The 26,892-nt window shown below is 40.6% G+C and overlaps 2 protein-coding genes across 5 annotated transcripts in view; one reads left to right on the top strand and one right to left on the bottom strand.

Moving 5' to 3' along the window:
- Hpse2 (heparanase 2 (inactive)) overlaps positions 1-26,892 on the top strand; it is a 593,647-nt gene that overhangs the window by 468,657 nt on the left and 98,098 nt on the right. The gene's annotated exons all lie outside the window — the stretch shown is intronic.
- LOC114626447 (developmental pluripotency-associated protein 4-like) lies at positions 22,333-23,320 on the bottom strand. Of its 2 annotated transcripts, XM_028773862.1 has the most exons (2): positions 23,083-23,320; positions 22,333-22,926 (listed from the first exon to the last, which is right to left on the bottom strand). In XM_028773862.1, exons 1-2 carry the CDS (start codon positions 23,290-23,292, stop codon positions 22,411-22,413), a joined length of 726 nt encoding a protein of 241 aa, XP_028629695.1. In that variant the 5' UTR covers positions 23,293-23,320; the 3' UTR covers positions 22,333-22,410. The 2 variants fall into 2 exon arrangements, with proteins under 2 accessions (XP_028629695.1, XP_028629692.1); XM_028773859.1 differs by having other exon boundaries at positions 22,333-23,320.

Raw genomic sequence — 26,892 nt, 5'->3', positions numbered from 1 at the left:
AAGATATAAAATTGTAAGTCACAATAATAGTTCTTAACAATAACACGAACGTGACTGTGGTGAGAATCTTTGAATATTTGTATAGATCTCTGGAAATGGATTCAAGTAATAATGAATAAAATATGAAATGAAGATTTTTTTAAAACTTAAATTGCCAGAAAATTAAAGAAAGAAAAAGGAAAGCTGCGGTTCCTGTAGATAGTTAAACACGAGTTAATTATTCTATTTTCTTTCCCTCCTGCAAAGATGCTGCCTAACTTCCCAGTGAAAGTAATTAAGGCCTTGACAGGGCTAGAATGCTAATGCTAACACCTTCCTGTGGTGTTTATGCATGGCCCAGTAAGCCCTGGAAACCATGATGTGTCACACCAAAGTGCTAATGACGGCATATTATGTAAATCACTGCGTAGTAACAATTGAGATTCTCACTCTACCATCAGCAGTTTATATTGTCCCCAGATTCCAATATGGAGATCACAGCTACTGCAGATTGTGTAGCAACCTAAATAAACCAGAGGGAAGCAACCACAGCATCACTGTGTCTGAGTTTAGGACCAACTTGCAGGTAAAGGTAAACAAGGTCCACTCAGAATTAAGAAGATCTAGATTTCACCTTAGCTGGTCAGCTTGCCCAGACCATGAAAAATTAGCTAAAATAATCAGACCAGAAAGAGAGAGGAAAGGAAAAAAGATATAAAGGGGTAGAGGAGGGGAGAAATGCCCTTTAGATGATTGCAAGGCTTTCTGGTGAGTGTCACAGAGAAACAAACTTAAGGTTATTTCACCAAAGTCACTGTTTGTGTGAGACAGAGATTCTGGGAACCAACAAGAAGATCCTGATTACTGACTGTTAGAACCCAAGACATGCCTTTTTCTTAAGTCTGTTTATATGTTTTAGTAGCTATTAGTTTTAAATGAAAATTCTTTCTAAAACTAGAACAGCTGTGGCTTCAGCACTCAGCATGCATGTGCACACACACACATACACACACATAATGGCACATACACACATGCACACACATGCACATGAATGCATATTCATATGCACATTCACCCATACATGCTTGCACATACATACATGGAAATTAGGGCAGAAAGGTGATTAAAGACATGGGTATAAAAACATGGAAACAGAAGTAAATGTCAGTTCTGCTTTAAGTTATTTAAATATACCTCACAGTTTATAAGTTCTCAGAACTCTAGCAGCCATTAAATACTTCTGTCACTAACTTTGAACTCTTTAGCAATATTTTATTTCATCTCAGATTTGGCCTTAAGCATGTCAAGGACTGAACAAACTGCAATGTTTTCACTCATTCTGGACATGAGAACTAGTGGATTGGAGGCTATGAATAGGGATATGGAGTCTAAGAAGTCACTTAAACTGCCTGCTTCCTGTGTGACATATCCTGCCCATATGTGACTCTTCTCATTCAGAAGAGACATCTTCTCAATGTCCTGACCACTCTAAACCAGAGTCTGTGAACTATTAACACAACATACACTCAGCAGGAAAAGCTACATACACACTGAATTAAAGCTAAGACTCTTTACCCTAAAGTTCCTTTAGATTTATTTTCTCTGCTGGTGATATAGACCAAACCTTATCAACTGACTCATGGAGCTCCCAGCTCCCTCAGCCATCATCAGAAAATCAGCTATGAAAGTGACTTAGGCATCTTCATTCAAAAAACCCATGGAAGTTTGCATTTTTCCTCTCCCAAAGTTTCTCAGAATTGACTCTCCCTAGAGATGGGGCAAGTTGAATTTATCTTTCTATTTAAACAGCTATTGAATGTGCAGGGGAAGGACACAGATACTATTTCACCACAAAAACAAAATAGCATCGGAAGTTGTGTGTGTGTGTATGTGTGTGTGTGTGTGTGTGCTCGTGCTCACGCACGCATGCACGTGTGCGTGTACGTGTACGAGTGCGTGTGCATTTGCATGCATGCAAGTATATGGGGAGGCTTAGAGGCCGACCTTGGGTATAGTTCCTCAGGAGACACCTTGGTTTATAAAACAGGGTCTCTCACTATTATCTGAGGCCCATGATTAGGCCAGGCTGGCTGGCCAGGGAACTCCAGTGACTCAACTCTTTCAACATCCTCAGCACTGGGAGTAAAAGCACACTACCATGCCTGGCTTTTCACACAGGTCCTGGGAATCTAACTCAGGTCCTTATTCATCCACAACCAGCGCTTTACCAACTGAATTATCTCCCCAGCCCATTGTTTTGTTTTTCTAATAACAACTTTATTGAGGGGCTAAGGAAATTATTCCATTGCTTGCTATATAAGCATAAGGACCTGTGTTCACATCCCTAGGACACACATGAGAGCCTGCAACTCCAGCTTTATGTAGCAGAGACAGAGATCCCAGAGGCGCACTGGCTAGTGGTAAACTCCAGTGAGAAACTGCTCTAAAAAGTCATATTGAGTGTGACTGAGGAAGACATTCCAAAATCAACCTATGGCCTTTGCATTTTTCTCCACAGGTAAGCACATCCACATGTGCACACATGCATACACCACACATGTTTAGTATACACAATACATACATACAGACGTGCAACCTAAAGAGATAACTCAGGCTTATCAGTAGTTATTCCTCATTCTGTCTTTCTCCAGATTCTGCACACCACTAATCTATTCTCTTCCAGACTTCTCATATGAATAAACTGTGCTGTGTGTGGCCTTTTATATCTGGCTTCTTTTGCTTAGTATAATATTATAATGTTAATTCATGTTGTAGCATATATCATATTTTATTCTCTTCTATTGCTGAATAAGATCCTATCAATCAGGTTCTGTAGAGGAATAGAATTTATAGAATTAGTGTGTGTGTGTGTGTGTGTGTGTGTGTGTGTGTTTATAATGTTTTTAAAAATTGTTTACTTTTTTATTGGATATTTTATTTAGTTTCAAATGTGATCCTCTTTCCCCATTTCCCCACCACCACCCAGGAATGCCCTACCCCTCCCCCCTCCTCCTGCTTCTATGAGGATGTACCCCCTCCCACACTCTCACCCCCACCTCCTCAACACGATTTCCCCCACACTGGGGCATCCAGCCTTCGCTGGACCAAGGACCTCCTCTCCCACCTATGCCCAACAGTGCCATCCTTCCCTACATATACAGCTGGAGCCATGGGTCCCTCCCTATGTGCTCCCAGGCTGGTGGTTTAGACCCTGGGAGCTCTGGTTGATTATTATTGTTGCTCTCCCCATGGGGCCACAAATCCTTTCAACTCCTTCAGTCTTCTCTCTAACTCCTCCATTGGGAACCCCATGATTAGTTCGATGGTTAGTTGTGAGCATCCGCCTCTGTATATTTAAGGCTCTGGCAGACCTCTAAGGAGACAGCTGTATCAGGCTCCTGTCAGCATGCACTTCCTGGCATCCACATCAGCGTTTACCTTTGATGACTGTACAAGGGATGGATACCCAGGTGAAGCGATCTTAAGACAGCCCCTCCTTCAGTTTCTGTCCCACGCTTTGTCTCCATATTTACTCCCATTAGTATTTTGTTACTCCTTCTAATAAGGACCAAAGCACACACACTTTGGTCTTCCTTGTTCATGAGCTTCATGTGGTCTGTGAGTTGTATCTTGGATATTTCGAGCTTTTGGGCTAATATCCAATTATCAATGAGTACATACCATCAATGTGTGTTCTTTTGTGATTGGGTTACCTCACTCAGGATGATATTTTCTAGTTCCATCCATTTACCTAAGAATTTCTCGAATTCATTGTTTTTAATAGCTGAGTAATATTCCATTGTATAAATATATCACATTTTCTGTGTCCATTCCTCTGTTGAAGGACATCTGGGTTCTTCCCAGTTTCTTGCTATTATGAATAAGGCTACTATGAACATAGTGGAGCATGTGTCTTTGTTATATGTTGGAGCATCTTCTGGGTATATGTCCAGCAGTAGTATAGCTAGGTCCTCAGGTAATGCTATGTCCAATTTTCTGAGGAACTGCCAGACTGATTTCCAGAGTGGTTGTACCAGCTTGTAATCCTACCAACAGTGGAGGAGGAGTGTTCCTCTTTCTCCACATCCTTGCCAGCATCTGCTATCACCTGAGTTTTTGATCTTAGCCATTCTGACTGGTGTGAGGTGGAATCTCAGGATTCTTTTGATTTGCATTTCCCTGATGACTAAGAATATTGAACATTTCTTTAGGTGCTCCTCAGCCATTCGAGTTTCCTCAGTTGAGAATTCTTTATTTAGCTCTGTACCCCATTTTTAATAGGGTTATTTGGTTGTCTGGAGTCTAAATTCTTGAGTACATTGTATATATTGGATATTAGCCCTCTATCAGATGTAGAGTTGATAAAGATCTTTCCCCAATCTATGAGTTGCTTTTTTGTCCTATTGACAGTGTCCTTTGCCTTATAGAAGCTTTGCAATTTTATGAGGCCCCATTTGTCAATTCTTGATCTTAGAAGATAAGCCATTGGTGTTCTCTTCAGGAACTTTTCCCCTGTGCCTAGGAATTCGAGGGTCTTCTCCACCTTCTCTTCTATTAGTTTCAGTGTATCTGGTTTTATGTGAAGGTCCTTTATCCATTTGGACTTGAGCTTTGTACTGGAGATAAGAATGGATCAATTTGCATTCTTCTACATACTGACCTCCAGTTGAACCAGCACCATTTGTTGAAAATGCTGTCCTTTTTCCACTGGACAGTTTTAGCTCCTTTGTCAAAGATCAAGTGGCCATAGGTGTGTGGGTTCATTTCTTCGTCTTCAATTCTATTCCATTGATCTTCCTGCTTGTCTCTGTACCAGTACCATGCAGTTTTTATCACTATTGCTCTGTAGCACAGTTTGAGGTCAGGGATGATTTCCCCAGAGATTCTTTTATTGATGAGAATAGTTCTCACTATCCTGGGTATTTGTTATTTGAAATGGATTTTCAAATTGCTCTTTCTATCTCTATGAAGAATTGATTTGGAATTTTGATGGGGATTGCATTGAATCTGTAGATTGTTTTTGGCAACATGGCCACTTTTACTATATTAATCCTGCCAATCCATGAGCATGGGAGATCTTTCCATCTTCTGAGATCTTCTTCAATTTATTTCTTCAGGGACTTGAAGTTTTTTGTCATACCAATCTTTCACTTGCTTGGTTAGATTCACACCAAGGTATTTTATATTATTTGTGACTATTGTGAAGGGTGTCATTTCCCTAATTTCTTCCTCAGCCTGCTTATCCTTTGAGTAGAGGAATGCTACTGATTTGTTTGAGTTAATTTTATATCTAGCCACTTTGCTGAAGTTGTTTACCAGGTTTAGGAGTTCTCTGGTGGAAGTTTGGGGGTCACTTAAGTATACTATCATATCATCTGCAAATATCTATTATATGATACTATCATATCACTGCAAATAGTGATATTTGACTTCTTCCTTTCCATTTTTTATCCCTTTGATCTCTTATTGTTGTCTTCTTACTCCGGCTAGGACTTCAAGTACTATATTGAATAGGTAGGGAGAGAGTGGGCAGCCTTGTCTAGTCTCTGCTTTTAGTGGGATTGCTTCAAGTTTCTCTCGATTTAATTTCATGTTGGCTACTGGTTTGCTGTATATTGCTTTTACTATGTAAAGATATGGGCCTTGAATTCCTGATCTTTCCAAGACTTTTACCATGAAGGGGTGTTGAATTTTGGCAAATACTTTGTCAGCATCTAGTGAGATGATCATGTGTTTTTTTTTTCTTTGAGTTTGTTTATATAGTAGATTACGTTGATGGATTTCTATATATTGAACCATCCTTGCATTCCTGAGATAAAGCCTACTTGATCATGGTGGATGATTTTTTTTGATGTGTTCTTTGATTTGATTTGTGAGAATTTTATTGAGTATTTTTTGCATCGATATTCATAAGGGAGATTGCTCTGAAGTTTTCTTTCTTTGTTCTCTCTTTGTGTGGTTTAGGTATAAGAGTAATTGTGGCTTCATAGAACAAATTGGGTAGTGTTCATTCTGTTTCTATTTTGTGAAATAGTTTGAAGAGAATTGGTATTAGGTCTTCTTTGAAGGTCTGATAGAATTCTGCACTAAAACCATCTGGTCCTGGGCTTTTTTTGGTGGGGAGACTGTTAATGACTGGTCCTATTTCTTTATGGGTTATGGGACTGTTTAGATGGTTTATCTGCTCCTGGTTTAACTTTGGTAACTGGCATCCGTCTAGAAAATTGTCCATTTCATCCAGATTTTCCAGTTTTGTTGAGTATAAGTTTTTGTAATAGGATCTGATGATTTTTTTTAATTTCCTCAGTTTCTGTTGTTATGTCTCCCTTTTCAGTTCTGATTTTATTCATTTGGATACCGTCTCTGCGCCCTCTGATTAGTCTGGCTAAGGATTTATCTATCTTGTTGATCTTCTCAAAAAAAACAGCTCCTGGTTTTGTTGATATTTTTTATAGTTCTTTCTGTTTCTACTTGGTTGATTTCAGCCCTGAGTTTGATTATTTCCTACCATCTACTCCTCATGGGTGTATTTGCTTCTTTTTGTTCTAGAGCTTTTAGTTGTACTATCAAGTTGTTAGTGTATGCTCTTTCCAGTTTCTTTTTGTAGGCACTCAGAGCTAGGAGTTTTCCTCTTAGCACTGCTTTCATGGAGTCCCACAAGTTTTGGTATGATGTGTCCTCATTTTCATTAAATTATAAAAAGTCTTTAATTTCTTTCTTTTTTTTTCTCATTGACCAAGTCATCATTGAGTAGAGCATTGTTCAGTTTCCATGTGTATGTGGGCTTTCCATTGTTTTTGTTATTATTAAAGACCAGCCTTAGTCCATGGTGATCTGATATGATGCAAGGGATTATTTCAATCTTTTTGTATCTATTGAGGCCTATTTTGTGATCAATTATATGGTCAGTTTTGAAGAAGGTACCACAAGGTGCTGAGAAAAAGGTATATTCTTTTGTTTTAAGATGAAATGTTCTATAGATATCTGTTAAATCCATTTGGTTCATAACTTCTGTTAATTTCACTATTTCTCTATTTAGTTTCTATTTCCCTGATCTGTCCATTTCTGAGAGTGGGGTGTTGAAATCCCCCACTACTATTGTGTGAGGTGCAGTGTGTGCTTTGAACTTTAGTAAAGATTTTTGTTTTGTTTTGTTTTGTTTTGTTTTGTTTTGCTTTGTCTTGTTTTGTTTTTATGTATGTGGGTGCCCTTGCATTTGGAGCATAGATGTTCAGAATTGAGAGTTCATCTTGGTAGATTTTTTCCTTTGATAAATATGATTACTTATCTTTTTTGATTGAAAGCTGATTTTATCTGATACTAGAATGGCTACTCTAGCTTGTTTCTTGGAAACATTTGCTTGGAAAATTGCTTTCCATCCTTTTACTCTGAGGTAGTGTCTGTCTTTGTCACTGAGGTGCATTTTCTGTATGCAACAAAATTCTGGGTTCTGTTTATGTATCCAGTCTGATAGTCTACATCCTTTTATAGGAGAATTGAGTCCATTGATGTTAAGAGATATTAAGGAAAAATGATTGTTGCTTCCTGTTATTTTTGTTATTAGAGGTAGAATTATGTTTGTGTAGCTATCTTCTTTTAGAGTTATCGGAGGATTACTTTCTTGTTTTTTCTAGGTTGTAGTTTCCCTCCTTGTGTTGGAGTTTTCCATCAGTTATCCTTTGAAGTGCTGGATTTGTGAGAAGATATTATGTAAATTTGGTTTTGTAATGGAATATCTTGGTTTCTCCATCTATAGTGATTGAGAGTTTTGCTGGGTATAGTAGTCTGGCCTAGCATTTGTGTTCTATAAGGGTCTGTATGACATCTGTCCAGGATCTTCTGCTTTTAGTGTTTCTGGTGACGATCTGCCTTTATATGTTACTTTATCTTTTTTTCCCTTACTGCTTTTAGTATTTTTTCTTTGTTTTGTGCTTTTGATGTTTTGATTATTATGTGACGGGAGTAATTTCTTTTCTGGTGTAGTCTATTTGGAATTCTGTAGGCTTCTTGTATGTTCATGGAAATCTCTTTAGGTTAGAGAAGTTTTCCTCTATAATTTTGTTAAAGATGTTTACTGGCCTTTTAAGTTGGGAATCTTCACTCTCATCTATACCTATAGGTTTGGTCTTTCATTGTGTCCTGGATTTCCTGGATGTTTTGAGTTAGGAGCTTTTTGCATTTTGCATTTTCTTTGACAGTTGTGTCAATGTTTTCCATGGTATCTTCCACACATGAGATTCTCTCTTCTGTCTCTTGTATTCTGTTGGTAATGCTTGTTTCTGTGGCTCCTGATCTCTTTCCTAGGTTTTCTATCTCCTGGGTAGTCTCCCTCTGTGATTTCTTTATTGTTTCTACTTCCATTTTTACATCCTGTATGGTTTTGTTTAATTCCTTCACCTATTTGGTTGTGTTTTCTTGCAATTCTTTAAGGGATTCTTGTGTTTCCTCTTTAAGGGCTTCTATCTGTTTACCTGTGTTCTCCTGTACTTCTTTAAGGGAGTTATTTATGTCCTTCTTAAAGTCCTCTATTATCATCATAAGAAGTGATTTTAATTCTGAGTCCTGCTTTTCCGGTGTGAAGGGGTGTCCAGGGCTTGCTATGGTGGGAGAACTGGGTTCTGATGATGCCAAGTAACTTTGGTTTCTATTGCTTGTGTTCTTGCACTTGTCTTTTGCTATCTGACTAACTCTAGTGCTACCTTCACTCTCTGTCTCTGACTGCATTCTGTCTTTCCAGTTATCTTGCTTGTGTCAGAATTCCTCAGAGACCAGATGTCTCTGTAATCCTATGATCCTGAGCTCCTGGTTGGATGAACTCCTGGGACTCAGGCCACCTCTGGGATCCTGAAATCCTGCTGCTCTGATTGGAGTGGCTCTTCTAGAGTGGCTCAAGGTACAGTGTCATCATGAGAACAGAACAGCTAGGTGTCTACCCCAGCCAAAAGGACCAAGCAAGAGGTGGAAAGGGAGTGGTATTACAGAGGTCAGGGTTTGGGTGGCTGATGGGTCCTGAGCACCCCAGGCTCCCAGTTGTAGCTCCGGGTAGTGGGAGGGGTTTCTTACCCACTGCTTTGAGTGCAGTGGCTCCTCTAGGATATCTCAGGATATGGTGTCTTCACAGGTACAGACCCTCTAGGTGTCTGCCCCAGCCAAAAGGACCAAGTAAGAGTGAGTGTGTGTTTTAAAGGAGGGTTTATTAGAGTAGCTTCCAGGCTGTGGTCTGGCTAGTCTAACAATGGCTGTCTCTTGATGGAAAAACCAAGAATCTAGTAGTTTTTTAGTCTAGGAGAGTGTCTCATCTAGTCTTTAATCCATATTGAAATCCCAAAGTAGGTTCTAATGCCAGTAGAATAATGCCTCAGCGGCAGGATAGATGAGCTAGCCAGTAAGAGTGAGAACATCAGGCAAAAAGCAAAAACTTACTTCTCCATGTCCTGGGCTGCTACCAGTTGTGTGGTCCAGATTTAAGGTTTGTCTTCCCACTTCAAATAACTCAGTCAAGAAAAAGATAGATATAATCAAATTGAAAGCCATAATTAACCATTACAATCATATCATATAGGTTGCTGCATTTTTTATCTATTTGTTGGTAGATACTATGGCTGCTTACACTTTTTGTCTAGTATAACAATGTTTAGTTGAATATACGTGTGCAATATAAGGTGTGTCTTCATTTTTATTGGGTATATACCTAGTGCTACAGTTTGAGTAATGGCAAATTTTCTTCTATAGCTTTATCCTCAGTACAGAAATATTAAGATATGTGGCCTTTGGACATCAATTGTATCATTGGCTCCTTCATCATGAGTGAAAGTAATAATACCCTCTTAGAAAGGGCACAAAACTGAAGGCTGTGTCTCCTGACCCAGCCATTGCTTCCACCTAATGAGGACACAGCACAGCATCCTTCTGGGGGTGCAGCAACGAAGCACTACTGGAAGAAGAACAAACCCTCATCAGACACCAGCCATGCCAATGACTTAACTCAGCCTCCATGAGAAATAAATTCTTGAACTTAATAAACTGTGAAATTGCACATGCTTTGTTACAGCAGTGTAGACTGAGCTCTGTAGGAGCAGAACTACTGCTTCCTCTGAAAAGTTGTATTTAAATTTTTGAAGAATTACCAACCTGTTATTATGAAATGTTTTAGCTATTTGGTATCCCTACTATACATACGTAAGGGTACTATTCCCCAGGCACTGTGTAAGACTGAAGAAAAGTGAGCTGAACACAGGCATCCATGTGTTCATTGCTTTCTTCTGATGACAATGCTGTGAGTTTGCTGCTGTGACTTGGAGTGACAGACCAACCTTGAATTGTAAGAGGTAATAAGCTCTTTCCCCACTTAAGTCACTCCTGTCATGGTATTTTATCACAGCAATGGAAAAGAAACCAAGACATTCACAAGTGCAAAAACATAAGTAGCTGTACTAGTTTCAGACAAAGCAAATACATGTATGAAGTGTACAGGGGAGCACAGCATGGGTCGATCCTTAGAGAATGTGTCTTTAGAGAATGTGTCATTCACTGAACAGACTCTCAGATTACACAAGAGAAAAACAGGTAAACTAAAGGAATAAATAAATGCATTGTCGTAACTGGAGACTTTCAACATTCTCCGTTTAAAATGAATGAGGTGGTCTTCCCAACTCAGTTAATATAATCAACATAATCTCCCCAGATGTGCTCAGAAGCCCATCTCCCAGGTCTCTAGATTCTGTCAAGTTGACACTTAGCCCAAACCATCAGTCCTGGTATATTTCTTTTTCTACTTACTTTTAGTCTACATGAATCTTTATATTTAAAAGAGTTTCACATGGAAAACCTACAGTTAGATATTGAGGTTGTTTGTTTTTGGGTTTTTTTGTTTTGTTTTATATTTTATTATCTTTTATCATATATATATATATTATTTATTTTTTTCAAATTGTAATTTATACTCATTCACACAGGGGTTATAATCACAAAAAGGCAGGACATGGGGAAGGGGATGACACTGGAGCGTGGGCGTTCAGGGGGAATACATGTATTTTTCAGAACAGGGTATTGGCTGGGTGAGGGTTCAGGGGATAGGTCACTATGATTCTGCCTATGATTCACTTGTCCTTATCTAAGTTGGTAATATCTGCCAAGGCTACCTATTTACAAGGTCTATGACTACTCAGGCTGGTAAATTGTCACAAAAACTGCCTGTTTACAATAGCTTATAGCCATCTGTTTCAGTGTTTATCCACAGAGACCCAAAACTTGGTGTTAGTATACATGTATGACAGGCCTATTGCTGATTTTAGGCCTATGGCTGATTTTAGACCTTCAGTGTATAAGCAGGGCTGCCCCTGACATCTCCTCCCTTCTCTAAGTATAGAAGGGCTGTGGTGAATCTAATCTTGCGAAGGTGGGGATAGAGGCCTGACCTCTAGTAATTAAAGGGGACCTTGTAATGGCTTCGGTCCCCCTGTTGTTGTCCAGTGAGGCATGAGGGCCATACCTGTCCCGATGTCATCTTTTATCTTTAAAATTATATTATTATATCATTTCCCCTCCTCCCTTTCCTCTCTCCAATTCCTTCCATAAACTCCCCTTGCTTGCTTTCTAATCCATGGTCTCTTTTTCCCCCTTTTATTGAAAATAGAATCTTTTCTCATACAATATATCCTGATTACAATTTCTACTTCTTCTATTCCTCCCAGTTCCTTGCCACCTTGTTTCCTCCTCCAGATCCACTCCCTCTCTGTCTCTCATTAGAAAAGAACAGGCTTCTAGGAGATGACAATCTAACCTGACAAAAGAAAATATAAGATAAAGCAAAATGATCACATCAGTGCTGGACAAGGGAACCAAGCAGAAGGGAAAGAGTCCTAAAAGCAAGCACAAGAATCAGAGATCCCTTTGTTCACGCACTCAGGAGTCCCATAAAAATATTATGCTGAAAGGCCCCTATGCTTGCTGCTTCAGTCTCTCAGAGTTCATATGTGCCTTCTAGTTGATTCAGAGGGCCGTGTTCTCCTGATGTCCCCCATTCCTTCTGGCTTTTATACTTTTAGCACCTCCTCTTCTGTAAGGTTCTCTGAGATCTGATGGAGGGATTTGGTGGAGACAGCCCATTTAGAGCTGTGTGTTTCAAAGACTCTCTTTGCATGAATTTTCTGGCTGTGGGTCTCTGCATCTGTCCCTGTCTGCAGCAGGAGGAAGCTGCTCTCTCTGATGACGACTAAGTAAGGCACAGATCTATGAGTATACCAGAATATCAGTAAGAGTCTTTTGACTGATACCTTTTTTTTTTTTTAGTCCAGTAGTGTTTCATTTTACTCTAGTTCTCTGGGCTATCTAATCTCTGGTTCTTCATTAATCCAAGCAGTGTCAGATATGGGTTCCATATCATAGAGTGGGCCTTAAGTCAAATCAGACATTGGATGGCTACTTCCACAAGTTCTGTGTCACCTTTACTCTAGCATACCTCACAAAGAGGACAGATTGTAGGTCAAAGGTCCTGTTGTCAAAGGGTTAGTGTTTACATTTTTCCCTTGGTAGCCTACAGAGTATCTTCCTGTACCAAAGACACTAGAATGTAGGGCAAAGACTCCATCTAGACACCAGCTGAACTTCTCTGTGCAATGAGTTGTGTGGATGTTGTCCACAGCAATGCAGCCCTGCTGTCAATGTGCAGAGAACAATCCATTGTCTTAGCAACAGCCTGAGTTGTTTGGGGATTTCCATGGGACCCCCTTGGCCAACAGTTCAGTTGAATGCAGTTCAGTACTGCTGTTGGAAGCCTCATTTGGTGACAAAAGGGTCAATTGATTCTCTATATTCCCCATTATTAGGAGACCTCATTAGGATCACCTTCATATATTTTAGGAAGTTTCCATCCCATCTCTCAAATGTCCCTCAATTCCAACTATCTCTCCCTGCATTCCCTCTTTCAACCCTGTTTCCCGCCCCCTCTCTACCTGATCCTTCCATTCCCATGTTCACTGCCCCCAGTCCACTATGGATCTATTTGCATTCTTACACATGCAGGCATCCGGTTTGACCAGCACTATTTTTTGAAGATGCTCTCTTTTTCCCAATGTGTATTTCTGGTGTATATATATACATTTATGGACACCTGACTATCTATCTATCTATCTACACACTCACACACACATATACACACACACACACACACACAGGCATGTGGATTTATGTCTAGGTTTTCAATTTGATTCCAGTGTCTGTTTCTATGGCAATGCAACAAGGTTTTAATTACTATTAAACTGTAGTACAATTTGAAGTCAGGAATGGTGAGACCGCCAAGACTTCTTTGACTTTTCAGAATTGTCTTAGCTATCCTGGGTGGTTTCATTTTTTGCTTTTGCATATGAAGTTGAGAATTAATCTTTCAAGGTCTGAAAGAATTGTGTTGGAATTTTGATGGGGATTACATTGAATCTGTAGATTGTTTGGGGACAATTTTTATTATGGAAGATGGACATTTTTACTATGCTAATTCTACCAATCCAAGAGCATGGAAAATCTTTCCATCTTCCAATAATCTTTATCAATTTCTTGCTTGAAGTTTTTATCTTACAAGTCTTTTACTAGCTTGGGTAGAATTAGACCAAGATATTTGAGACTATTGTGGAAGATGTTGTTTCTCTGGTTTCTTTCTCAGTCTGTTTGCTATTTGTATATAGGAGTTGGTTTTTTGTTGGTGTTTGTTTGTTTGTTTGTTTGTCTGTTTTAGTTAGTTTCGTATACAGTTACCTTGCTGAAAGTGTTTACCAACTGTAGGAGCTCTCCAGTAGAATTTTATAGTCACTTGTGTATATTATCATATCATCTGCAGATAACAATACTTTGACTTCTGCCCTTCCAATTTGTATCCCCTTTATCTCCTTCAAGTGTCTTATTTCTCTACCTAACATTTCATGATCTATGTTGAATAGATATGGAGAGAGTGGACAACCTTGTCTTGTTCCTGATTTGAGTGGAATTGCTTTGAGTTTAATTGAACGTTGTCTATAGGCTTGCTGTAAACTGCCATTATTATGTTTCAGTGTGTCTCTTGTATTCTTAATCTCTCTAGGACTTTTATCATGAAGGAGTGCTGGATTTTTGTCAATGACCTTTTCTGCATCTATGCAGAGATGACCATGTGGTTTTTATTTTTCTTTAAGTTTGCTTATATGATTGATTATATATATTATATATATTGATTTTCATATATTGAACCGTCTCTGGGATGAAGCTTATTGATCATGGTCTATAATCTTTTTTTATTTTATTTGGGTTGTAAGAAGTATTGAGTATTTCTGCACCTATATTCATAGGGGGAAATTGATTTGTAATTCTCTTTCTTTGTTCAATCTTTATGTGGTTTGGGTATCAGGGTAACTGTAGCTTCATAAAATGAATTGGGCAATGTTCCTTCTCTTTCTATTTTGTGGAATAATTTGAAGAGTATTAGCATTAACTCATCTTTGAAAGTGTGGTAGAGGGATGGAGAAATGGCTCAGTGGTTAAGAACACTGACTGCTCTTGCAGAGGTCCTGAGTTCAACCCAGCAACCACATGGTTGCTCACAACCATCTGTAATGGGATCTGATGCCCTCTTCTGGTGTGCCTGAAGACAGAGACAGTGTACTCATTTAAATAAAATAAATAATTGGAAAAAAAAGAAAGTGTGATAGAATTCTGTGCTGAAACCATCTGGCCCTGAGCTTGCTTTGGTTGAGACAAGAGATGTAGGCAGAGGGGGAAGGCTGCAGTAGGTATTCTGTTGCAGAACTAGGGATGAGACTGGGGGTTGCCTTTGGAAGAGAGGAGGGAGTAGTGAAGGTCTCATTTTATCTGTTTCTCTGGCCTGGTCCACTGGTGTGTTTACAGAGAATGCCTGCTGGTGTTGAAAGCTGAGATGTTGGGATGAGTTGGGGGAAGGAAGGTTAGAAGAGAAAGTCTTTGTGATCCCTTGGGGACGAGGTCAGAGAGTAATGGAAGGTCACTGCAGATTTTCTGCCACAGAGCTAAGGATAAGATGAGAGGGTTGGATCTAGAGGAGCAGAGAAAAGGTGTGCGTCAGCCTCCAGGCCTACCTGGCAGAAGAGGCCCTGGAGTTAGCAGGAGGTACCCGCTGAGATTGGAGTCTTAGACAAAGCAACAAGTGGGGGAAGGAGGGTTAGAAGGAGAAGATCTGTGGAAGGATAGGAACAGGAGCACTGGGAAGGCTGCCACAGGTGCTCTGATGCAGAGCTGGGGATAAGACTGGGGGACTGGAGCTGGGGGACAGAGGGAGAAGGGAAAATTTGCAGGAAGCCTGCATAGGTTGAAGTAGTTTTGTTTTGTTTTGTAACACATTCTGAAAATTTGTCTTTTTGTTTGTGTGTTTAAGCCATTGATGTTGAAAATCATTATCAATATAGCTGTACTGATGGCTACTGTATTTGCTACTGTTTAATCTTTGTTGCTTTTGTTCTTCCTATTTTTTCATGATTTTGAGTATTTTATATAATTCTCCTATTTATTAAAATTTCAATTACTTTTCTTTCCTTTTTTATTTTTTATCCTAGAATTTTGAATACATATTTATTTTCAAATAACACTAAATCAGCTCATGGTAACATGAGTACTTTATGATAAAATAGTTCCCATTCCTCCCTGATGTTCCTTATGTCATCATCACTAGCTTTAATTAACTGTAGGCATACACAAGCATAGACATAGATATATGATACATCAGCATAGATAGTCAAACAAGTGTTGCTAGTATCACCTTGAACACAATGTTACCTATTAGACAATTAAAATTAAATATTTCTAATTTTTAACAAAATGTATTTTTTATTAAAAATATAATTAAATCACTTCCCCTTTTCTCATTCCTTTCTTCAACCCTTCCCATGGCTGTCCTCTCAAATTGGTATATTCTTTATCTTTGATTATCATTACAACTTTTATGTGTGTAGAAATATAAAATACAACCTGCCGAGTCTATCTTAACTTCACCATCACTTTTTTTAGGCGTCCCTGGATGTCCTGGAACTCTATAAATCCAGCTGACTCTAGTTTTTAGAGATCCGCTTGCCTCTGCCTGCCTCCTGAATGCTAGGATTGGAAGCAAGCACCACCTAGTGCTTAGCTCATTCCTCCATTGACATTCTACCCCTCTCATAGATTAAAGTCTCTGTTCTATAGTCTTTCTCTTCCCTCCAAATAAATTCATTTGCTATTTCTTACATAGGAAGTCTCCTGACAAAAAATCTCTCGGGTTCAGTTGTTAGAGAATTATTTTTCCTCAATGTTTAAAGAGTATTAGATCTTACACCTCAATATTCTCTTCTCTTCTCTTCTCTTCTCTTCTCTTCTCTTCTCTTCTCTTCTCTTCTCTTCTCTTCTCTTCTCTTCTCTCTCTCTCTCTCTCTCTCTCTCTCTTCTCCTCCTCTTCCTCCTCCTCTTCCTCCTGCTCTTCCTCTTCCTTTCTTCTTCTCTTCTTCTCCTTCTCCTCCTCCTCCTCCTTCTTCTTCTTCTTGTTTTCCCTCTTTCTTCTTTACATGACTTTTGAGTGGTCATATGTAATACATATTTTTTTCCTTTATGAGTAAGATAGCTTTTTCCTCCTAGCTTCTTTTAGGATTTTTATAATGCTTTTTTTTCTTGTTTAAAAATGTATAACTATAGTTAAAGGGCTGAGAAGTAAGTTTATTTGTCTTGTTCTGACCTCTGAACTTGCTAAAAATTAATTAGTTACAAATGTGTTTATTTCTGGACTGTATATTTCATTAATTTACATATTTCGGTTATAATGCCAGTAGCATACTCTTGATTATTTTAAGTCCCAGGATGAAGATATTTTCCTTTTTATGATATTTTGGCAGCTATTTTGAGTTTTCAGTGTTATATCAACCAAATGAACTACCCATATTTTTAGTCTATCCAAAGCCCTGTATCAAGTGGTAAGTTTTTAATTACTGACACTCACCACCAATGAATTAATTATAGGCAGGACACGTGTCAACATAATACAGACTGTGTGTGACAAACCCACAAATAGCAGAGTGCTCTGCAGTGAAGGCTCGGGGCTTTCACACTAGAAGCAGGAAGGAGACAACGATCTTCCTCTCACATCCATTCAGTATAGAGTTGGAAATCGTCTGGATCCAGACAACTGGATGTACTATTATATTATCCTTGACTTGCTCTTGAAGAAAAGCGCTCCCAGAGAATGTATGTAATGTACCAGAGATTACCCACGGCATATGCAGTCTGCACATCTTGCTCTTCTCGAAGCATAAGAAAGTCCATCTCAACAATGTGAGCCGAGGTCAAGCTAGCCATGCTTTAGCAGATGCCTTGATCCTCTCATTCTTACATTCTTTTAGTTTCTTTTTCACAATTTTTCTCTGTGCCTTAGATATAGGAGTTCTGTTGTAGATATATCAGCTGGGGCTGCGTATCAAAAGACAGTTGTTCTTAACGTTTTGATCAGTTGTAGATGTCTGTGATGGTCTCTGCCTGCTGCAGGAAGAAACTTCTTTGATGAGGAATGAGAGCTATACATTTTTTTTTTATATTAAGAGTAAGTATTTAGAAGGCAATTGGGAATTAAACTGGTTTAGGAAAGCCACAGTAGAGTAGATTCTCCTCGGGGCCATGGTCTCATCAGCCACAGGTTAGTTAACTAAGTTTACATTGCCAGACATGAATTCCCTTCATTGAGCAAACCTTATTCCAATGAGGTGGCTATTGGTTACCACTGAGCTATAAGGGCCACTATTGCACCTTTGACTATAATGCACCACGCTGTCATTGTTGTGGTTCATAGGCAATACCGCTGGGTAGAACTATTGGTTGCTTTTCTCCCTTGGCAACTGGCAGAGCACCTTTTGATGCTGGGAGAACTAGTCCTCAGGGAGGAGGCTTCCAGGTCAATTCCAGCTCAATTCTTCCAAGTTCAAAGTATGTGGTATCTTCAGAAACAGAGTCTTACATTCAGGTTCTGGGAGGCAACCAAGGACATAAAAATAGTCTCTATTGTTTTGGGAGTCTCTTAGACTCTTCTAACTAATGATTTGAAGGGAGTTTTCCCATGCCTGGCGCTGGGGATTTTTAGTAGATAGTAGCCCTTGGGAGTGGTGTAACTTGATTTAAATTATTTATATGTGTTGTGTACACATATATATAGTATAGATGTGTTTAAAGCAAACATAAACATTATGTTTCCATATGGCTTTCCAATCATCTTTAATGTTTTTTATCCCTCTGTCTCAATATTGCAGGACCTCCCAGAAGAATCCTATCCCAGCACTCTGTTTTCCCTTCATGGCATCTTTGTCCTACTGTCCCTTTCTCCTTCTCCCCTCTCGTGCATAACACCCTTTACTTTCTTAGTTTCTGTGGTTACTCTAGATTATATATTCACTTCTGAAGATTCAGAGCTAAGATACACAAATAAGTGAGAATATGTGATATTAAGATAGCAAAGTCCTCTGTGCCCATGCTGAATTATTTTATTTGACTGAAGTATCCAATTCTGCTAGTCATTCCATAAATGCAGATTTAATAGGATATCACTTCTGTAATCTTCAAAGTTCTTAGGAGACTTCCTGAATTATTATTAATTTTTCCCAGATTTATGCTGTCAGGATTGGTGTTTGGGGCCAGATATATGTACTACTTATAGAGCACCTCCCTCAGGTTTCATCCTGAAATCAGTTCCTTTTGTCATGTCTTCGGTTTATCTTTTATGTTACAGAAACATGAGGGACCTCAAGACATTAGGTGATCATCTCTTAGGTTTGCGGTACAGAAATGGTGTATGTTGTGTCTTGCCTTTCTGCAAAGATGCTGCTCATCCCAGAGAACCCCCCAACACATACACACACACACACACACACACACACACACACACACACACACGCACACACAGCCATTGAGCTGGAGAGGACAAGTTCTACTTATCTAGAGTATCTTTATGATCAGGTTGTCATGGGATTTACAAGCTAAAAGGGACATGGTGGCAACAAGCAGAAGAGAACACAGACAAATGCCAGTCCTTGAAATTGGAGGAGTGGTGGGAGAAAGGCCACCAAGAGCAAGAAGATGCTGAAAGCAGCAACTGTTCTAAAACCAAGTGTTCTGGCCGAGTGCTTCAGACAGACAAGAGGGTACCCAACAGCCAGCTCAAAAAAAAAAAAAAAAACAACCAGTGGCCCCTTGGCCAAATTTAAATGGTGGTCCGAGCTCCAGAAAAACTCAGTCATCCACCTAAGGAGACAAACGAGTGGTCAGGCACATAGGGCTTGTGCTGGTAACTTCACATGGCTTCGGTGACTCTTTCAGTGAAAGTGGATTATCTTGAGGTCTCACATTGGATGCCAAAGCTGTCAACACAAAACCAGATCTCACCTCAAAAGGAATAAAAGATAGTTTATTCTGAGTCAAATATGAGAGCACGGCCCAGGAATGTGGGTTTGGATACCTCGGGTATCATGTCTCAAATACGGAAGCAATTTTATAAGCTTTTTGTAGTTATGAAACAAAAGAAAGTCATAAATAAAGACATTTTTCCTACTCTCTTAGTGGGAATATTAAGGAAATAGATTACAGCCCAGTGGGTGGGGGTGGGGTATAAAATCTGCTGTAGGTTTCAGAAGCTATCTAGGGCCATACTTAGCTTTTTGAATTGATGAAAGATAGCAGACTTGTTTCATAAAAATACATTCCAAAGATGGTACCTAATAGTCAAAAGGATGTTACATCAGCTACAGGGGTGGGTAATGAAGGCCTACCAAAAGGACTAAAAGTAGCCCAAGATAATTTGGCTCCAGATTTGCAGTATTCCAACTCTCTATAGCATGAAGTTCTAATCACACCATCATCAGCCTTCTAGAATCTTTAACACTAATAGGGTTTTAAAGGACTTGGAGTTGCATTCCCAAATTCCCATTGGTGAGATGGCTGGCTTTATTCTTAAGAGGAAACGAATAATTTAAAAGATATCTTTTGAGCAAAGAGGAAGGAAAATGGGCTTTAGGGTTGTGTTGAAACATGCAGAACCTTGCCTTACTCTTTGATTTTTCCTTTAAAAGTCATGACCCAGCTTGGACCCAACAGCTGACCTAGTTAAACACATCTCTTTGTTTAAGTCTGCTGGCTAATTGGAGACAAGACTGGAAAAACTGAACATCTGGAGTTCAAGACACAGTTGCCAGGGGGCCTTTCCCTGGGAGGCTAGTGCAGTTCTCAGTACTGGGTATAAAAGTCATATGTGATGGTTGGGAGTGTGTGAAAAGAGCTGTAGGTGGCTCTGGAGACAACCAGGACTGTGGGGAGCTGCATCTCTGAGGATGTGCCCATGGGCTGAGGCGTGTGCTGAAGAGCATGTTCAGGAGATGTGAATGTGGCCTTCTAGCACCCAACAGGCTGTTGTGCTTCAGAGCACTTAGATTTCTCCTACTGGACATGGGATTGTTCTAAGAGCAGGGCTGCACCTCTGGATGGAATCTAAAAGGAGAGAGTTCGCCTGCTGCTAAAACAATACGAAGGATATCCAAGACTGACTAAAGTTGGCCTCTAGAGCCCACCATCTCTGCTAGTGGGAGTGAGGGTACAGTCATATTCTACAGCTCAGACACTTAGCAGCAAACTATAAACTGACCTCTTTTAAACCTCTAATGCATCTTGGACTTAGTGAAATTTTTTTTAGAAAAAAATTAACTCTCCATTTAAATATAGCTCAACCTTATTCTCCTGGAAATTCTTCATATTCTATAAAAATTTACATTTTCTCCTTCTTGATGCCCTCCAAATGTGGAGAAGAAAGGAAGGCTGAGTGAATGTGTATTGTTGACATGCTCACAGCCATGTCAGGTAACCAGATGAGTGGCAAGGCCTTCTGCATATGGGTCAGGCTCAGAGGGTTGGCAAAGCCTTCCTCTGGTCCTAGTGTAAATGTTAAGAGTGGGTGCAAAATCTAGCACCAGCAACCTCCTATACCCAGATTTTTACAGCCTTAAACAGTCTGCTGAGGCCAGCTAACTCTCCACTCCGCCCCTACCCCCATCCTGTGCATAACAGACATGTGTTACAGTGGTCATATACTTGTTACTGTTCCATCAGAGCTCACACCCACTACCCAGCCCAACCGTGCTGTACCTGTGTCTATGTGTCTGCTCTTTCTTTATTCCTTTACTACCCCAGTTTAGTTTCCAGGCCCAAGCTGTGCTGGACCAGAATCTGAGGACAGAGATGCTTACATCACATGTTAGCACTGGTAGCCTGTCTGCTAACATTTGATTGCTAATTGACCCTAACTCAGCACACACCCACTTCTCTAGAGTTTTTGGTTTTCTTCATATTAATATCTTCTCATAGAACTGACACAGCCTCTGCTTTCCCAAACCCTAAGACATGGTAGTTTAATTCTGTCACCAAAATTATTCTAGAACATGGCAGTTCCCCATGACCTTACAGAACATGGAAATCTGAGGTCAAACAAAGGTCATGGTAAGCTAGGCATGCTGACTGAGCCTTCCTTTTGCGCTCAACTGTGCCACTGATCCCTAACCCCATAGCTGCCCTGGGTTGGCCTATGAAGTCTTCCAACAGTGCATCATATGCAGATGGGATCTCTATGTTCTTCTCATGTTGCCTGCCAACTAGGGAGTGATCCTGGGTATCTTTCCTGTGGTCCAGGTAATGTCTTGACTCTGGTCTAGTCTCCTGCAAACCCTCCTTATCATGTACTGTCATGATACTGTCTTCTCTACAGTGTAGTTTCTAATGAACTTCTAGGTTCATACCCCAAAGTGTTGTTAGATTAAGAACAGTTTTAGGAATTTAGGGGTAGACATATAACAAAATGTTTATAAGACCGTTGCCTTATGAAAGATATTTTTTAAGCTAACTTGAAACTCAAAGCTGAGGACTGATCTTTTTCTTTCTTTTTTTTTTTGGTGTAATATTTTACAACAGCAGAAAACAAACAAACCCAAGTACGAAACATTAATGACACACTAACTATACAACCTGGGGAAGAGGACATGCAGAGGCTACACGTACAAGCTAAGTCTTTACAGCTGACTGCTGAACTGGCTGACGTTGTTGTGCTGGTGACAGGACTAGCAACTGTTGTATCTGGAGTTGTAAGCCCCAGGACTTACTTGCAGCAAAACATATAGGACACTTTTTATCTTCACACAAGAGTAGGAGGTCACTCCCAGTGTTCAGTCATCAAAATGAGCAGAGGTGGATCTTTTGCTGGCCTCACTGGCTTTTTCCAAACTGCTTGTAGTTAAGCATCAACTTACAATATCCCTTAATTTCTGGGTGAGAAAAGGTGCCTTCAAAGGCAGAGATGTGGATTTCCGTCAGTATGAATGTCAGCTGTGGCTCTAATCATGCCACAAGAGTGATACCAGCAAGCTAGCCGAAACTTGAGAGATCTGTCCTTTATCCTTCAAGGCTCTTAGTTAAGACCTTGTTCCTATGAACACACTTGGGGCACAGCATGTTGTCCTCCAGGTGTGGGGGTGGAAATGTGCAGGCCGGCAGCAGGAAGAGGGCAGTCGCTTTCCCCTTCTTATCAGGTACCCAGGCTTGTCCAGCATGGAACTGCAGCCGAACCCAACCACCTGATTTTGCAGGAAGGCTTGTCCCGTGAACCACACACCACATTTCCCCTTTGACTTCTGATGTTGCACTGGACGACACTGCCTCGAACTTCTTAGCATTAGATGCAATTCTGGCCCAAGATGCCAACACTGCCTCAGAGGCGGGTGTAGTCACAACCGTGGTGCTGACTTCCTCATAGAGCATAGGAGGGTCAATGAGGGCAGGTATCTGTTCTTCAGGTACAGTGACAATTTCAAGGGGAACTGTCACCTGAGATTCTTCCCCTGGTTCGGTCTTCATTTTTTTGCGAGATGTCTTCAACCTGGCATCTTTGGCTGAGTCAGGAACATTCAACTTGGGCATTTGCTTTGGGAAAATCCTTTCAAGGAGTCGTTTATAAGCATCTAATTTCTGGCCTTTGCTGCTCAGGTTCTTCTGGTGACACCATGCCCGCAACACATCTCGGTGAATCAGGTTCACTGGGGGGAGATGCTCTGGAAAAGGAGGAACTGGTACCTTCCTACTAGTGTGTCCTGGTGTCTCAGTGTCTTGTGCTATTTCCTCCTTTGGTTTACAACCGTTGTCTTTCTCTGACTTTTTCTGTTTTTTCCCCGTTGCTTTAGTCTTTGCAGAAGATGTGCTTGGTTGACTAGACATCTGCCATTCTACTTCTTCCCCTGGCTCTTCTGCGCTCCGCTTCTTGCTTCCAGCAGTCTCCATCTTGAGATTACAGGATACCTCCGAAAGTTCTTCCAGCTTCCCAGGACTGATCTTTTTCAAGGGACCTCTGACTTCAGCATAAGCTCAGATATCTAATTAGAGCGATGTAAGGAGCTGAGGGACAGCAAGTTCCCCCAGAGAATCCAAGCTGGACACGCTGCAGAGAAGGTGTGCCACGCTGGTCTCTCCGTGTACTCTCTTCATTCAGTGAAACACTCGGAATAAAACTGTTGTACCTTTAGCTTCTTGCTTAAGATCTCAACATATACTATCACACTTTATTGCCTTCTACAGAGAGGAAAAGCATCCAGAGCACATTAGCATGTGTCTTCTTTCAAAACTGCAGACAAAGAGAAGGTTCGGAAGGAGCATTCTGACTAAAGAAAGTCAGAAGTTGTTTCTGAACTTAGACAAGAGAGGTTAGCAGAAGTTCAGTTGATTTCGGGAATCCTTGGACAAGACAGTTCTCAGAAGAGGGAGGAACTGTGCTCAAGAGTTAACAGCCATTGTTTAGGCAATTTGAATTTTATTAAGAAGGGTAGGAAGGACCAGCTGTGGGAGACACAGACATGCTAGGGACAAGGACGTAGTGGAAAATTCTCTGTCCTTAAGTGTCTCTTAATTTACCAAGTGGAAAAATATACCCATGCTGTCTTCAGCATGTGTGAGTAAGTCTTCTGATGGTGTGGCCTAATCTGCCTGAGAACTCAATCTCTTCTGAACTAAATGTACAAACTTCTTACAAACTGTGGTGAGGTTCACACACTTTGAGCATAGTCCATCAATGTCTGCTTTTCTGGGCTGGGAAGAATCTGTCTTCTTCAAACAATGACTGAGACAAACATAAGCAGAATGATCACCGTGAGAACATGTCCACAGCATTGTGAAAGGTCATGGCAGAAACTGGTGATCTTGGAGAGAGGACAGTGTTTGATCTGTGCCTCAAAATGTTAATGCTTATGATAATGTTAGAGATAATGCAAGGTAGTCATTAATTCTTATCCTGTGCTATCCACTTTATAAATACAGCGTCTCTCATCTTCTCACATCCTGTGCCACTGATGAAGGTCTCATTTACTTAAGAAGCAGAGAGGGAAGCTACAGAGAGGAATAGCTGTCTCAAGAGCACACTTAGAAGTGGCAAGCCCAGAACACTCTGGCTCCAAAGCCTGGTACCGTTCTCTGCACCAGTGTCCCCCAAGTGTAAGATGGGTGTGACTAATATATATATATATATGCGTGGTATATGTATATATATAGAGAGAGCGAGAGCGAGAGCGAGAGCGAGAGCGAGAGAGAGAGAGAGAGAGAGAGAGAGAGAGAGAGAGAGAGAAAGGTGTGCTGTGTCTGAAGAGGAGGACACTATGGAACACTGAAGCCACCAGGACAACTGCACCTCCTCCTCGTTCTTGAGAGATCAGGAAGTTCCAGTATGATGGCACATGTCCTCTTTATTCAGCCAGTCCCTGTGCTCTGCATCAGAGAACAGCATATGCCCACTACAACTGGACAGTGTATCCATAATATTCACCTTTATGCTTGTTTTGTAATTGTGGAAGATTATACTTAATTTTTTATATCATATGATATAAAGTAAACATTCAAGTAATTATTAGGGAATGACAGCGTAGATGGACAAAGGAGGTATGACCACAGCTGAGCCCTTAGGGCAGGGCAGCACTGTATAGTATAATCAGGTCTCTGCAGATCGGCATCGAGGGTAGCCAGGAACTGGTGGTGCTAAGAGGATCAAAGAGTGTCCACAGGAAGAAAAGCTACTAGAGAAACAAACACATCAAAGGGTGACACAGTTGGAAACTGAGAGGTTTGGAGAGCTAAGATGGATGTGTTAGACACTGAGGCAGGAAGGCGACCATGCCAGGTCTCCTTTAGTGCGCAGCTTCCTTATGGAGCCGTGGTACTCAGCGCTTCCTCCTTTTCTGCTGTCTGCCGGGAGCTCTCTTTCCCTTCATTGTAAGAAGGTGCTAAAATTTAGATAATATGTTAGGAATGATTTTTTAAAGTGGGTATGAGATGAAGGCCTTTGAGACAAATAAGCCCCACTGCTCATTTCTGAAAGGGGGATATGGGGGAAGGAATGAGATCGTTCTAATTTGAAGACCATTCTACTGTACAGTAAGACAGCCTATCTCCTTAGCTAAATCTTTTTAATCCGCCACCTCCAGTTACTTCAAAGAAATTAAGGATGAGATGTGAGGAAATAAGATGGGCGTGGATATGCAAGACAAGTTGCATTTATTTCCAGCTGAGTTAGTGGAATAATTTCTTAGGGAAAAAAGCTTATTTGCTAAAAGTTGAACATTTAAAACTGTTTGTGGTTGTGGCTTTGTTCCCCCAGTGCTGCCTGGTAGCAGTGAGCCAAACTTCAGGAAGCAGAAACCTGAAGCAGGGAGTTGAGACTGTCCTGACTCTGGTCCCTCTGTGGTGCTTTCTCTGGAGAGTCAGCCTCCTGCAAGCTTTGCTTCCCCTCTGGTGGACTGAGAGCTACCACACAGAGTTATCATTTGTGCATGGCCAAGGACTGGTGCTTGGGAACATCCTGGGCATGTCACACCAGGAAGCAGGAACAGGGACTTCTTGCATTTCCTCTTCTCTACTGGAGATCTTTGTCAGAAGCATATTCTTATCTGAGGTCTGTCACCTCTGGAAAAGCAAGAGTACACATTATTAGAGAACGAACAATCTTTTGGCTTTAAAAAAAGCTTTCCTAAAGGGTCTGAGAATATAGCTTAGTGGGTCAAGACTTACAGTGTAAGACCCTGAGTTCAGGCCTTCAGAACCAACATAACACCAGGGATGGTGGCGTACACATACAATCCCAGTTCTCCTATGAGATAGGAGGTGGAGACAGCAGATTCCCCAGAAACTTGTGAGCCAGTTAGCATGCTATACACTCCAGAGAACAACAAGGCCAGCCACAGGCTAGGTGACAGGCAGAGCAACCGACACCTGAGGTTGACGTCTGTCCTCCATGGCATAGCATGCTGCCTACATGCATTGACTCACACACACACACACACACACACACACACACACACACACGCATGCACATACACATTATTTAAAATACTTTTCTGTAATTATTCAGGAACTTTTCTCCAAAGCATCTTGTTCATAAGACAAAACCAAGTTTACTTTTTATTAGTAGAGAAAGTGCTACCTTAATAGAGTATTAGGGAATTTCAGAGTGAAAAGAGTAGTCTGCATGTTTCTGAGATTTTGAAACTCTGGTTTGGGACAGGTCATTCATTGTAGAAGCTTAGTTATGATTCAGTAAGATCATGATATAATGATTTAGTGTGGGTAGACACAGACAGAAATTTTGAGTGGGAGGGTTTAAAGGAGACATGAGATATCAACTGTTATTTTCTGCATTCCGTTGGGAGGTTGGTATGACTTTAATAATTTCCTGGAATACACGATTAAGCCACTTTCCACTTCTGTCTTCCTGGAGGAGGAATTCCTGAAATACTAGTGAAGATACATATGTAAGGATGGCAGGGGTCAGCTCAGGTTCCTGTGGACAGTGACTGTGATGTCAGCTCAGGTTCCTGTGGACAGTGACCGTGATGTCAGCTC

This window comes from Grammomys surdaster, unplaced genomic scaffold, assembly GCF_004785775.1.
Source record: "Grammomys surdaster isolate TR1022 unplaced genomic scaffold, NIH_TR_1.0 66, whole genome shotgun sequence".
Lineage (NCBI taxonomy): Eukaryota > Metazoa > Chordata > Mammalia > Rodentia > Muridae > Grammomys > Grammomys surdaster.
Note: the sequence above shows the minus strand (reverse complement) of the source record. Positions and strands in the feature narration are given on the sequence as shown.

Bases quoted from the DNA above. Each gene is read 5' to 3' on its own strand.
- LOC114626447 (XM_028773859.1), bottom strand. From the start codon at position 23,292: ATGGAGACTGCTGGAAGCAAGAAGCGGAGCGCAGAAGAGCCAGGGGAA.